Below are 15151 nucleotides of genomic sequence, written 5' to 3' on the forward strand. Positions count from 1 at the left end.
ACCACCAGTATGGTTTTCGGTCCAATATGTCCACCTCGATGGCAGTAACTGAGCTAGTGGAAGCAATATCAACAAGTATAGATAAAGGGGAACACACTGTAGGTGTCTTCATAGACTTGAAGAAGGCATTCGACACAATAGATCACAATATTTTATTAAACAAAATGGAGAGGTATGGTATTAGAGGAGTCGCTCATGCATGGTTAAGAAGCTACCTGGACGACCGACAGCAATTTGTCCACATAAATAATGTTGACTCGGACTCGAAAAAAATAACATATGGAGTTCCGCAGGGATCTGTCTTGGGTCCTAAATTATTCATTATGTACATTAACGACATAGGTAAATCATTGCCACTTCTAAATTGTGTACTTTTTGCTGACGATACAAGTCTACATAGCTCCGGGAAAGATCTCGAACAGCTCCTGCATGCAGTGGAAAAGGAACTAGAGACCCTCAAGATCTGGTTTGATGTCAACAAATTATCACTGAATATATCCAAAACAAAATATATCATCTTCTCAAACAGGAAAACCAGTTCATCGGTCAATTTAAAAATTAATGAGGTTGAAATTGAACGTGTATATGAATACAAATTCTTGGGAATTACAATAGACAATAGACTCTGCTGGAAATCACACATAGATAAAACAAAAACAAAAATATCTAAATCTATTGCAATACTAAATAAGATGAAACACTTAGTAAACAAAAACTCACTTCACATATTGTACTGCTCCCTCATACTCCCATACTTAACCTATTGTGTGGAAGTATGGGGGAACACTTACAAAACCATTATCAACCCAATTTACATGCTACAGAAAAAAAGCTATAAGAATTGTTAACCAAAGCGACTACCTTACACCAACCAACCCACTTTTCATGAACTCAAAAACTCTTAAATTAAATGATCTAGTGGACTTAAACACTGCAGTATTTATGTATAAGGCACACAACAAATTACTCCGTCCCTGCATGCAGGAACTGTTCCAACCTAGAGAGTCCCAATATCCACTCAGGGGGGTGGCCCTATTTAAAAAATTAGGTATTAGGACTAACACTAAAGGTAGATGCCTATCTGTAACGGGGGTCAACATGTGGAACAACTTAGATAGCGAATTAAAATTGTGCTCAACGATTACTAAATTCAAAAAGATGTTCAAAAATATGTTACTAAACAAATATAAATTAATACTATGAAATCTAACTACATCAATACACCTTGTATGTGTATGTTTGTAAATATACATATATGTATGGTATAGATATATATGTATGTATTTATAGATGTATATATATAGACAGCCTAGGACCATACTCTGCGGCCTAGTAGCCGCTGAGTGTGGTTGTAGGCTTCAATCATGTTTGTCCCTGTGTACTTCATATCCTGTGGTCAAATAGCCACATGGTATGAGGCGTCGAATACTTATTTCCCTCGTTCCATTGTGATTAACCCCTGTGATTTTACCCAAAATCAAATGTTTAGTTAAACCTTTGTTGGGTATCTTTGTCTTTGTTTTTTGTTTTGTTCTTCCTATTTAAAAACATTTGTTTGTTTGTGTTTGTTTTTTTATTTTATTTTTTATTTTTTCATAATATAGGCCATATCTAAGCCCGGCTTAGATTTCTTAGATTTCTCACAATCAATGGCCAGAACCTTATAGTTGTTTTTTTTCTCTTTAATGAAATCCATGTCTGACAACATTCTCTGATTAGTGTAATTTGAGTTATGTTCAAAAAGGCTTCGGCTTCTGCCTTCACCTTTTCGGTACCACTAGTAATTAGTGGATAATAATGTATGTACGTCTGTATGTAATCCTTTTTCCTGTACGGACCGAAATAAAATCTATCTATCTAGGTGAGTTCTAGGATTTTAGTTCTATACTGACGATAGGTGAGTTCTAGGATTCTTGTTCTATACTGATGAAGATGGGTGAGTTCTAGGATTCTAGTTCTATACTGGAGATAGGTGAGCTCTAGGATTCTAGTTCTATACTGATGAAGATAGGTGAGTTCTAGGATTCTAGTTCTATAATGAAGAAGATAGGTGAGCTCTAGGATTCTAGTTCTATACTGAAGATAGGTGAGTTATAGGATTCTAGTTCTATACTGATGAAGATAGGTGAGTTCTAGGATTATAGTTCTATACTGGAGATAGGTGAGTTCTACTATTCTAGTTCTATAATGAAGAAGATAGGTGAGCTCTAGGATTCTAGTTCTATACTGGAGATAGGTGAGCTCTAGGATTCTAGTTCTATAGTTCTGATGAAGATAGGTGAGTTCTAGGATTCTAGTTCTATACTGGAGATAGGTGAGTTCTAGGATTCTAGTTCTATACTGAAGATAGGTGAGTTCTAGGATTCTAGTTCTATACTGATGAAGATAGGTGAGTTCTAGGATTCTAGTTCTATACTGGAGAAGATAGGTGAGCTCTATGATTCTAGTTCTATACTGATGAAGATAGGTGAGTTCTAGGATTCTAGTTCTATACTGATGAAGATAGGTGAGTTCTAGGATTCTAGTTCTATACTGAGGAAGATAGGTGAGCTCTAGGATTCTAGTTCTATACTGGAGATAGGTGAGCTCTAGGATTCTAGTTCTATAGTTCTGATGAAGACAGGTGAGTTATAGGATTCTAGTTCTATACTGGAGATAGGTGAGCTCTAGGATTCTAGTTCTATAGTTCTGATGAAGATAGGTGAGTTCTAGGATTCTAGTTCTATACTGGAGATAGGTGAGTTCTAGGATTCTAGTTCTATACTGAAGATAGGTGAGTTCTAGGATTCTAGTTCTATACTGACGATAGGTGAGTTCTAGGATTCTTGTTCTATACTGATGAAGATGGGTGAGTTCTAGGATTCTAGTTCTATACTGGAGATAGGTGAGCTCTAGGATTCTAGTTCTATACTGAAGATAGGTGAGTTCTAGGATTCTAGTTCTATACTGATGAAGATAGGTGAGTTCTAGGATTCTAGTTCTATACTGGAGATAGGTGAGTTCTACTAGTCTAGTTCTATAGTTCTGATGAAGATAGGTGAGTTATAGGATTCTAGTTCTATACTGGAGATAGGTGAGCTCTAGGATTCTAGTTCTATAGTTCTGATGAAGATAGGTGAGTTCTAGGATTCTAGTTCTATACTGGAGATAGGTGAGTTCTAGGATTCTAGTTCTATACTGAAGATAGGTGAGTTCTAGGATTCTAGTTCTATACTGACGATAGGTGAGTTCTAGGATTCTTGTTCTATACTGATGAAGATGGGTGAGTTCTAGGATTCTAGTTCTATACTGGAGATAGGTGAGCTCTAGGATTCTAGTTCTATACTGAAGATAGGTGAGTTCTAGGATTCTAGTTCTATACTGATGAAGATAGGTGAGTTCTAGGATTCTAGTTCTATACTGGAGATAGGTGAGTTCTAGGATTCTAGTTCTATAGTTCTGATGAAGATAGGTGAGTTCTAGGATTCTAGTTATATACTGGAGATAGGTGAGTTCTAGGATTCTAGTTCTATACTGAAGATAGGTGAGTTCTAGGATTCTAGTTCTATACTGACGATAGGTGAGTTCTAGGATTCTAGTTCTATACTGAAGATAGGTGAGTTCTAGGATTCTAGTTCTATACTGATGAAGATGGGTGAGTTCTAGGATTCTAGTTCTATACTGGAGATAGGTGAGCTCTAGGATTCTAGTTCTATACTGGAGATAGGTTAGTTCTATACTGGAGAAGATAGGTGAGTTCTAGGATTCTAGTTCTATAGTTCTGAAGATAGGTGAGTTCTAGGATTCTAGTTCTATACTGATGAAGATGGGTGAGTTCTAGGATTCTAGTTCTATACTGGAGATAGGTGAGCTCTAGGATTCTAGTTCTATACTGAAGATAGGTGAGTTCTAGGATTCTAGTTCTATACTGATGAAGATGGGTGAGTTCTAGGATTCTAGTTCTATACTGGAGATAGGTGAGCTCTAGGATTCTAGTTCTATACTGGAGATAGGTTAGTTCTATACTGGAGAAGATAGGTGAGTTCTAGGATTCTAGTTCTATAGTTCTGAAGATAGGTGAGCTCTAGGATTCTAGTTCTATACTGATGAAGATAGGTGAGCTCTAGGATTCTAGTTCTATACTGATGAAGATAGGTGAGCTCTAGGATTCTAGTTATATACTGATGAAGATAGGTGAGTTCTACTATTCTAGTTCTATACTGAAGAAGATAGGTTAGCTCTAGGATTCAAGTTCTATAGTTCTGATGAAGATAGGTGAGTTCTAGGATTCTAGTTCTATACTGGAGATAGGTGAGTTCTAGGATTCTAGTTCTATACTGATGAAGATAGGTGAGTTCTAGGATTCTAGTTCTATACTGGAGATAGGTGAGTTCTAGGATTCTAGTTCTATACTGATGAAGATAGGCGAGTTCTACGATTCTAGTTCTATACTGGAATTAGGTGAGCTCTAGGATTCTAGTTCTATACTGAAGATAGGTGAGTTCTAGGATTCTAGTTCTATACTGAGGAAGATAGGTGAGTTCTACTATTCTAGTTCTATATTGGAATTAGGTGAGTTCTAGGATTCTAGTTCTCTCTGTTTCAGTCTCTCTCTGTGTTTCAGTCTCTCTCTCTCTCTCTCTCTGTGTTTCAGTCTCTCTCTCTGTGTTTCAGTCTCTCTCTCTCTCTGTGTTTCAGTCTCTCTCTCTCTATCTGTGTTTCAGTGTCTCTCTCTCTGTGTTTCAGTCTCTCTCTCTGTGTTTCAGTCTCTCTCTCTGTGTTTCAGTGTCTCTCTCTCTGTGTTTCAGTCTCTCTCTCTGTGTTTCAGTCTCTCTCTCTCTCTGTGTTAAAGTGTCTCTCTCTCTGTGTTTCAGTCTCTCTCTCTCTCTGTGTTTCAGTGTCTCTCTCTCTGTGTTTCAGTCTCTCTCTCTCTGTGTTTCAGTGTCTCTCTCTCTCTCTGTGTTTCAGTGTCTCTCTCTCTCTGTGTTTCAGTGTCTCTCTCTCTGTGTTTCAGTGTCTCTCTCTCTGTGTTTCAGTCTCTCTCTCTCTCTCTCTCTGTGTTTCAGTGTCTCTCTCTCTGTGTTTCAGTCTCTCTCTCTCTGTGTGTTTCAGTGTCTCTCTCTCTGTGTTTCAGTGTCTCTCTCTCTGTGTTTCAGTGTCTCTCTCTCTGTGTTTCAGTGTCTCTCTCTCTGTGTTTCAGTCTCTCTCTCTCTCTGTGTTTCAGTCTCTCTCTCTCTCTCTCTCTCTGTGTTTCAGTCTCTCTCTCTCTCTCTCTCTGTGTTTCAGTCTCTCTCTCTCTCTCTCTCTCTCTCTCTCTCTGTGTTTCAGTCTCTCTCTCTCTGTGTTTCAGTCTCTCTCTCTCTCTCTCTCTCTCTCTCTCTCTCTGTGTTTCAGTCTCTCTCTCTCTCTCTCTCTCTCTCTGTGTTTCAGTCTCTCTCTCTCTCTGTGTTTCAGTCTCTCTCTCTCTCTCTCTCTGTGTTTCAGTCTCTCTCTCTCTCTCTCTCTCTGTGTGTTTCAGTCTCTCTCTCTCTCTCTCTCTCTCTGTGTTTCAGTCTCTCTCTCTCTCTCTCTGTGTTTCGGTCTCTCTCTCTCTCTGTGTTTCAGTCTCTCTCTCTCTCTCTCTCTCTCTCTCTCTCTCTCTCTGTGTTTCAGTCTCTCTCTCTCTCTCTGTGTTTCAGTGTCTCTCTCTCTGTGTTTCAGTCTCTCTCTCTCTCTCTCTGTGTTTAAGTGTCTCTCTCTCTGTGTTTCAGTCTCTCTCTCTCTCTCTCTCTCTGTGTTTCAGTCTCTCTCTCTCTCTCTGTGTTTCAGTGTCTCTCTCTCTGTGTTTCAGTGTCTCTCTCTCTCTGTGTTTCAGTGTCTCTCTCTCTGTGTTTCAGTCTCTCTCTCTGTGTTTCAGTGTCTCTCTCTCTGTGTTTCAGTCTCTCTCTCTGTGTTTCAGTCTCTCTCTCTGTGTTTCAGTCTCTCTCTCTCTGTGTTTCAGTGTCTCTCTCTCTGTGTTTCAGTCTCTCTCTCTCTGTGTTTCAGTGTCTCTCTCCCTCTGTGTGTTTCAGGTGTGAGGCTCAACAGTCTCCTGGGGAGAAAGGGTTCCCTGGAGAAGATGAACAACTACTGGGACGTGGGTCAGTTCTTCACCGTTAGCATGCTGGCTAACGACATCCCCAAAGCTACGCAGGCCGCCGAGAAGCTCTTCAAACTCAAACCCCCGCTGTGGTAAAACATACTGGCATTTCAGTTTAAAATGCTGTGGTAAAACATACTGGCATTTCAGTTTAAAATGCTGCGTTAAAAAATACTGGCATTTCAGTTTAAAATGCTGTGGTAAAAAATACTGGCATTTCAGTTTAAAATGCTGTGGTAAAAAATACTGGCATTTCAGTTTAAAATGCTGTGGTAAAAAATACTGGCATTTCAGTTTAAAATGCTGTGGTAAAAAATACTGGCATTTCAGTTTAAAATGCTGTGGTAAAAAATATTGGCATTTCAGTTTAAAATGCTGTGGTAAAAAATACTGGCATTTCAGTTTAAAATGCTGTGGTAAAAATACTGGCATTTCAGTTTAAAATGCTGTGGTAAAAAATACTGGCATTTCAGTTTAAAATGCTGTGGTAAAAAATACTGGCATTTCAGTTTAAAATGCTGTGGTAAAAATACTGGCGTTTCAGTTTAAAATGCTGTGGTAAAAAATACTGGCATTTCAGTTTAAAATGCTTTGGTAAAAAATACTGGCATTTCAGTTTAAAATGCTGTGGTAAAAAATACTGGCATTTCAGTTTAAAATGCTGTGGTAAAAAATAGTATAATTTCAGTTTAAAATGCTGTGGTAAAAAATAGTATAATTTCAGTTTAAAATGCTGTGGTAAAAAATACTGGCATTTCAGTTTAAAATGCTGTGGTAAAAAATAGTATAATTTCAGTTTAAAATGCTGTGGTAAAAATAGTATAATTTCAGTTTAAAATGCTGTGGTAAAAATAGTATCATTTCAGTTTAAAATGCTGTGGTAAAAATAGTATAATTTCAGTTTAAAATGCTGTGGTAAAAAATACTGGCATTTCAGTTTAAAATGCTGTGGTAAAAATAGTATCATTTCGGTTTAAAATGCTGTGGTAAAAATAGTATCATTTCAGTTTAAAATGCTGTGGTAAAAAATACTGGCATTTCAGTTTAAAATGCTGTGGTAAAAATAGTATAATTTCAGTTTAAAATGCTGTGGTAAAAATAGTATCATTTCAGTTTAAAATGCTGTGGTAAAAATAGTATCATTTCAGTTTAAAATGCTGTGGTAAAAAATACTGGCATTTCAGTTTAAAATGCTGTGGTAAAAATAGTATCATTTCAGTTTAAAATGCTGTGGTAAAAATAGTATCATTTCAGTTTAAAATGCTGTGGTAAAAATAGTATCATTTCAGTAACAACATTCAGTTTAAAATGTTCTGAAAAGACTGAACTATGAACTGGTTCGGTCCATCCGACGTGCCACACGTCATAAGCCAGTGGTTCCCAAACTTTTTCATGTCAAGGAAAGGAGTAAATGGTAAACGGTGCATTTATAAAGCGCCTTTATCCAAGGCGCTTTACAGAGATTGTGCATCAATTCACCCATTCATACACCGATGGCAGCGGAAACCATGCAAGGCACCAACTAGCACATCGGGAGCAATTAGGGGTTCAGTGTCTTGCTCAAGGACACTTCGACAGGCAGCCCGGGTTTGAACTGGCAACCTTGCGGTTGCCATCCAGGAACTCTACCCCTGAGCCACCTCCCCCGCCGCTGAGGTGAGGTGAGGTGAGTTGAGGTGAGGTGAGGTGGTTCGGGCATCTGGTTAGGATGCCTCTCGGGCGCCTCCCTAGGGAGGTCCTCGACGCACGTCCCACTGGGAGGAGACCCCGGGGCAGACCAAGGATCACGTCCCACTGGGAGGAGACCCCGGGGCAGACCAAGGATCACGTCCCACTGGGAGGAGACCCCGGGGCAGACCAAGGATCACGTCCCACTGGGAGGAGACCCCGGGGCAGACCAAGGATCACGTCCCACTGGGAGGAGACCCCGGGGCAGACCAAGGATCACGTCCCACTGGGAGGAGACCCCGGGGCAGACCAAGGCGCAGTTGGAGGAAACACATCGACTCACTGGCCTTGGAACGTCTCGGAATCCCCCAGGAGGAAGTCACTAATGTTGCTCTGGAGAGGGAAGTCTGGAGCACTCTGGTGGAGCTGTTGCCCCAGCGACCCGACTACGGATAAGCGGTTGAAGATGGATGGATGGATGGATGGAAAGGACCCTTAAATCGACATTTATTAGCCCGCGTATACCCCCATTTGAAAAGGAATGCCAGGGATCTTTATTACGGTTCTAGCAGTGATTCTCAACCATTTTCATTTCAAGCACCCCCAGGTGGACCTGCATTAGGCCACCATGTAATGGCACTTCTATCTCACGGACCCCCTATTTATATCGTTAAGTTAACTCTGAAAGTGTACAAATGGAACCAATGGTTCCATTTGTTACAGACCTTATAGGTCTGTAACTCTCAGAGTTACAGACCTATAAGGGTCCATTTGGTTCCATTTGTATACTCTCAGAGTTACAGACCCATAAGGGTCCATTTGGTTCCATTTGTACACTCTCAGTTACAGACCCATAAGGGTCCATTTGGTTCCATTTGTACACTCTCAGAGTTACAGACCCATAAGGGTCCATTTGGTTCCATTTGTACACTCTCAGAGTTACAGACCCATAAGGGTCTATATGGTTCCATTTGTACACTCTCAGAGTTACAGACCCATAAGGGTCCATTTGGTTCCATTTGTTACACTCTCAGAGTTACAGACCCATAAGGGTCCATTTTTTGGCTCCGCCAGATGGGGCAGCAGAGAGTACACTGGGTTCCCCCCTCCTGCTCCCATCTGGGAACTCTCAGGCAAACTTGATGCCCGGCCACAAAACGGCCTGGCCAATCAGCAGCAGCTAGAGGCGGGATCAAGACATACACAGTGCTGCCGTGTACTCTCTGCTGCCCCATCTGGCGGAGTCATATTAACCCCTCGTCTCCCAGGTACCTGCCCTCCGTGGTCCATATTAACCCCTCGTCTCCCAGGTACCTGCCCTCCGTGGTCCATATTAACCCCTCGTCTCCCAGGTACCTGCCCTCCGTGGTCCATATTAACCCCTCGTCTCCCAGGTACCTGCCCTCCGTGGTCCATATTAACCCCTCGTCTCCCAGGTACCTGCCCTCCGTGGTCCATATTAACCCCTCGTCTCCCAGGTACCTGCCCTCCGTGGTCCATATTAACCCCTCGTCTCCCAGGTACCTGCCCTCCGTGGTCCATATTAACCCCTCGTCTCCCAGGTACCTGCCCTCCGTGGTCCATATTAACCCCTCGTCTCCCAGGTACCTGCCCTCCGTGGTCCATATTAACCCCTCGTCTCCCAGGTACCTGCCCTCCGTGGTCCATATTAACCCCTCGTCTCCCAGGTACCTGCCCTCCGTGGTCCATATTAACCCCTCGTCTCCCAGGTACCTGCCCTCCGTGGTCCATATTAACCCCTCGTCTCCCAGGTACCTGCCCTCCGTGGTCCATATTAACCCCTCGTCTCCCAGATACCTGCCCTCCGTGGTCCATATTAACCCTGTGTCTCCCAGGTACCTGCCCTCCGTGGTCCATATTAACCCCTCGTCTCCCAGGTACCTGCCCTCCGTGGTCCATATTAACCCCTCGTCTCCCAGGTACCTGCCCTCCGTGGTCCATATTAACCCCTCGTCTCCCAGGTACCTGCCCTCCGTGGTCCATATTAACCCCTCGTCTCCCAGGTACCTGCGCTCCGTGGTCCATATTAACCCCTCGTCTCCCAGGTACCTGCCCTCCGTGGTCCATATTAACCCCTCGTCTCCCAGGTACCTGCGCTCCGTGGTCCATATTAACCCCTCGTCTCCCAGGTACCTGCCCTCCGTGGTCCATATTAACCCCTCGTCTCCCAGGTACCTGCGCTCCGTGGTCCATATTAACCCCTCGTCTCCCAGGTACCTGCCCTCCGTGGTCCATATTAACCCCTCGTCTCCCAGGTACCTGCCCTCCGTGGTCCATATTAACCCCTCGTCTCCCAGGTACCTGCCCTCCGTGGTCCATATTAACCCCTCGTCTCCCAGGTACCTGCCCTCCGTGGTCCATATTAACCCTGTGTCTCCCAGGTACCTGCCCTCCGTGGTCCATATTAACCCCTCGTCTCCCAGGTACCTGCCCTCCGTGGTCCATATTAACCCTGTGTCTCCCAGGTACCTGCCCTCCGTGGTCCATATTAACCCTGTGTCTCCCAGGTACCTGCCCTCCGTGGTCCATATTAACCCCTCGTCTCCCAGGTACCTGCCCTCCGTGGTCCATATTAACCCCTCGTCTCCCAGGTACCTGCCCTCCGTGGTCCATATTAACCCCTCGTCTCCCAGGTACCTGCCCTCCGTGGTCCATATTAACCCCTCGTCTCCCAGGTACCTGCCCTCCGTGGTCCATATTAACCCCTCGTCTCCCAGGTACCTGCCCTCCGTGGTCCATATTAACCCCTCGTCTCCCAGGTACCTGCCCTCCGTGGTCCATATTAACCCCTCGTCTCCCAGGTACCTGCCCTCCGTGGTCCATATTAACCCCTCGTCTCCCAGGTACCTGCCCTCCGTGGTCCATATTAACCCCTCGTCTCCCAGGTACCTGCCCTCCGTGGTCCATATTAACCCCTCGTCTCCCAGGTACCTGCCCTCCGTGGTCCATATTAACCCTGTGTCTCCCAGGTACCTGCCCTCCGTGGTCCATATTAACCCTGTGTCTCCCAGGTACCTGCCCTCCGTGGTCCATATTAACCCTGTGTCTCCCAGGTACCTGCCCTCCGTGGTCCATATTAACCCTGTGTCTCCCAGGTACCTGCCCTCCGTGGTCCATAATAACCCTGTGTCTCCCAGGTACCTGCCCTCCGTGGTCCATATTAACCCTGTGTCTCCCAGGTACCTGCCCTCCGTGGTCCATATTAACCCCTCGTCTCCCAGGTACCTGCCCTCCGTGGTCCATATTAACCCCTCGTCTCCCAGGTACCTGCCCTCCGTGGTCCATATTAACCCTGTGTCTCCCAGGTACCTGCCCTCCGTGGTCCATATTAACCCCTCGTCTCCCAGGTACCTGCCCTCCGTGGTCCATATTAACCCTGTGTCTCCCAGGTACCTGCCCTCCGTGGTCCATATTAACCCCTCGTCTCCCAGGTACCTGCCCTCCGTGGTCCATATTAACCCTGTGTCTCCCAGGTACCTGCCCTCCGTGGTCCATATTAACCCTGTGTCTCCCAGGTACCTGCCCTCCGTGGTCCATATTAACCCTGTGTCTCCCAGGTACCTGCGCTCCGTGGTCCATATTAACCCTGTGTCTCCCAGGTACCTGCCCTCCGTGGTCCATATTAACCCTGTGTCTCCCAGGTACCTGCCCTCCGTGGTCCATATTAACCCCTCGTCTCCCAGGTACCTGCGCTCCGTGGTCCATATTAACCCCTCGTCTCCCAGGTACCTGCCCTCCGTGGTCCATATTAACCCCTCGTCTCCCAGGTACCTGCCCTCCGTGGTCCATATTAACCCCTCGTCTCCCAGGTACCTGCCCTCCGTGGTCCATATTAACCCTGTGTCTCCCAGGTACCTGCGCTCCGTGGTCCATATTAACCCTGTGTCTCCCAGGTACCTGCGCTCCGTGGTCCAGAACCTGCAGCTCATCCAGCGCTTCAAGAAGCAGACGGTGGAGCATTCCCCTCAGCGGGACCGCCTCAACTTCTGGATGGACATCATCGTGGAGGCCACCAGGGGGAGCACCATCGGGTCGCGCTTCCCTGTACGCTTTTACACGCACACGCACGCACGCGCGCGCACACATGCACTCTCTTACACACACGCACGCACTCTCTTACACAAACACGCATGCCCGCACTCATCCTTAATGCAACACATTAAGGATGGCATGATAATCACTTTTTATCGTTTATTGTGATAAGAATAAACGTACAACTTAAGTAACTGTGGGGGGGGGGGGGGGGGGGGGATTAGGGCATTATACCCACAGACTGGTTGTTAGAGGGTGGGGGGGGGGGGGGGGGGGATTAGGGCATTATACCCACAGACTGGTTGTTAGAGGGGGGGGGGGGGGGGGGATTAGGGCATTATACCCACAGACTGGTTGTTAGAGGGGGGGGGGGGGGGGGGATTAGGGCATTATACCCACAGACTGGTTGTTAGAGGGGGGGGGGGGGGGGGATTAGGGCATTATACCCACAGACTGGTTGTTAGAGGGGGGGGGGGGGGGGGGATTAGGGCATTATACCCACAGACTGGTTGTTAGAGGGTTCGCCAAAAAGGAGGCAAAAAGGCTGGCAAAGTATTGTGGTGTCTCTGCTATAATAGGCAGCCGTCATATATGGGCGGAGACGCTGTTACTTATACCCATAGAGTACTGAGTACTGTTACTTATACCCATAGAGTACTGAGTACTGTTACTTATACCCATAGAGTACTGAGTACTGTTACTTATACCCATAGAGTACTGAGTACTGTTACTTATACCCATAGAGTACTGAGTACTGTTACTTATACCCATAGAGTACTGAGTACTGTTACTTATACCCATAGAGTACTGAGTACTGTTACTTATACCCATAGAGTACTGAGTACTGTTACTTATACCCATAGAGTACTAAGTAATGTTACTTATACCCATAGAGTACTGAGTACTGATACTTATACCCATAGAGTACTGAGTACTGTTACTTATACCCATAGAGTACTGAGTACTGTTATTTATACCCATAGAGTACTGAGTAATGTTACTTATACACATAGAGTACTAAGTAATGTTACTTATACCCATAGAGTACTGAGTACTGTTACTTATACCCACAGAGTACTGAGTACTGTTATTTATACCCATAGAGTACTGATACTTATACCCATAGAGTACTGAGTACTGTTACTTATACCCATAGAGTACTGAGTGACATGCCTGCTGTATCATGAAAACACATGCCATGATTCTGCAGATGTAACTCTAAGGCCTCACTCACACCTTTAAAACATTGATGCATGCTTGTTGTATGAATGTTGTAAGTGTCATGGCCGCCCCAATGCATTTCCAATGGAAGTCACATGGTTTGATACAACATTTTGGACTGCAAGCTGTTGTATGGCTTTCGGCTGTGTTTCGACTGCGCCCCTCCCCCTCATACAACACAAATGTTGTGTCAAACCATGTGACTCCCATTGGAAATGCATTGGTGCAAGATGTATCACACCCTTTGTATACAACAAGCATACAACAGCCTGTTGCGAAGGTGTGAGTGAGGCCTAATGCACCTATGTTTGTGTCCTTTTATGCATATCCTTTGTGGTGCGTGCGTGCGTGCGTGCGTGCGTGCGTGCGTGCGTGCCTGCCTCCCTCCCTCCCTCCCTCCCTCCCTTCCTCCCTCCAGGTCCTCATCCTGGAGCCCACCAAGGTCTACCAGCCGTCCTACGTCTCCATCAACAACGAGGCCGAGGAGAAGAACGTCTCCATCTGGCACGTGTCGCCCTCTGAGACGGTCAGACCTTCTACCGTCTAACGCAGGGCTGGGCAACGTTGACCATGGAGAGGGCCATTATATCGCCCTACTCACTCCAGAGGGGACACATTGCATTCATGTCGTAGCAAAAATAGCCGATCTACAAGTTCAAAATGTGACGCGTTTTGAACTTGTAGATCAGCTGTTTTTGCTATATTTGAATTGAAATCCTGAAAATCATTTTAACTAAATACAAATATATTGCATATAACAATTTATAATATATAAAAGACAATAACATTATTTGTAATTCTACTAACTTAGACTAAGGCCTCACTCAGACCTTTACTGCGCCTGTATGCTTGTTGGATTAATGTGGTGTAGTGTCATGGCCGCCCCAATGCATTTCCAATGGGAGTCACATGGTTTGTATGAGGGGGAGGGGCGCAGTCGAAACACAGCCGAAAGCCATACAACAGCTTGTAGTCCAAAATGTGGACTACAAACCATGTGACTTCCATTGGAAATGCATTGGGGCGGCCATGACACTACACAACAAGCATACAGCAATGCAGTAAAGGTCTGAGTGAGGCCATAGTCATTCAAGCGGGTCATGTTTGCTTGTTTGGAATTGTAAGCTGAAATCAATAACATAGATCACTATTCCGAAATTAATCTGAGGGCCACAATAAGGGAAGGTGGGGGCCGCCAGTTGCCCATGTATCTTCTACCTTCTAACACCATGTGTGGCGTCTACCTTCTTACTCAGGGGCAAGTTAGCCAAATGTGCGACCAATCTCACCAAAAAAGAGGAGTTAACGGGCAATTATGGGCACTGTAATTTTCCCGTAAACCTCAAGTTTAGCAGCATATACAGTTAATATACGGTAATATACAGGTGTGATGGTACAATTTGGGAGTTTACCGGAGTTTGTTGTAAAGTTTAACGGGAGTTTCCTGTAATATACACATCCGTATTCCATGCTTTTTGCATTCAGTGACTGCAAAGTAAATGCTTACCACTAACCTCCTTCACAAAGGTGTTCATTAAAGGACCACTTCACCACTTTTCAACCTATTGAATACAGCCTGTTTCTGTATCGTTTACGGTAGTCTCTCATATTGAATACAGTCTGTTTCTGTATCGTTTACGGTAGTCTCTCATATTGAATACAGTCTGTTTCTGTATCGTTTACGGTAGTCTCTCATATTGAATACAGTCTGTTTCTGTATCGTTTACGGTAGTCTCTCATATTGAATACAGTCTGTTTCTGTATCGTTTACGGTAGTCTCTCATATTGAATACAGTCTGTTTCTGTATCGTTTACGGTAGTCTCTCATATTGAATACAGTCTGTTTCTGTATCGTTTACGGTAGTCTCTCATATTGAATACAGTCTGTTTCTGTATCGTTTACGGTAGTCTCTCATATTGAATACAGTCTGTTTCTGTATCGTTTACGGTAGTCTCTCTCTCATATTGAATACAGCCTGTTTCTGTATCGTTTACGGTAGTCTCTCATATTGAATACAGTCTGTTTCTGTATCGTTTACGGTAGTCTCTCATATTGAATACAGCCTGTTTCTGTATCGTTTACGGTAGTCTCTCATATTGAATACAGTCTGT

At 44.5% G+C, this 15151-nt stretch overlaps 1 protein-coding gene across 1 annotated transcript in view; it reads left to right on the plus strand.

Annotated features, from left to right (window-relative positions):
- map3k15 (mitogen-activated protein kinase kinase kinase 15) overlaps nucleotides 1-15151 on the plus strand; it is a gene marked incomplete at both ends in the record, with an annotated part of 96075 nt that overhangs the window by 12064 nt on the left and 68860 nt on the right. Inside the window, 3 exons of the mRNA XM_079530687.1 lie at nucleotides 6030-6189; nucleotides 11680-11830; nucleotides 13458-13565. Of these exons, the coding sequence (XP_079386813.1) occupies nucleotides 6030-6189; nucleotides 11680-11830; nucleotides 13458-13565 (419 nt within the window). The remainder of the gene's footprint in view (nucleotides 1-6029; nucleotides 6190-11679; nucleotides 11831-13457; nucleotides 13566-15151) is intronic.

This window comes from Electrona antarctica (genome assembly GCF_951216825.1).
Source record: "Electrona antarctica genome assembly, contig: scaffold_55, whole genome shotgun sequence".
Taxonomy (NCBI): domain Eukaryota; kingdom Metazoa; phylum Chordata; class Actinopteri; order Myctophiformes; family Myctophidae; genus Electrona; species Electrona antarctica.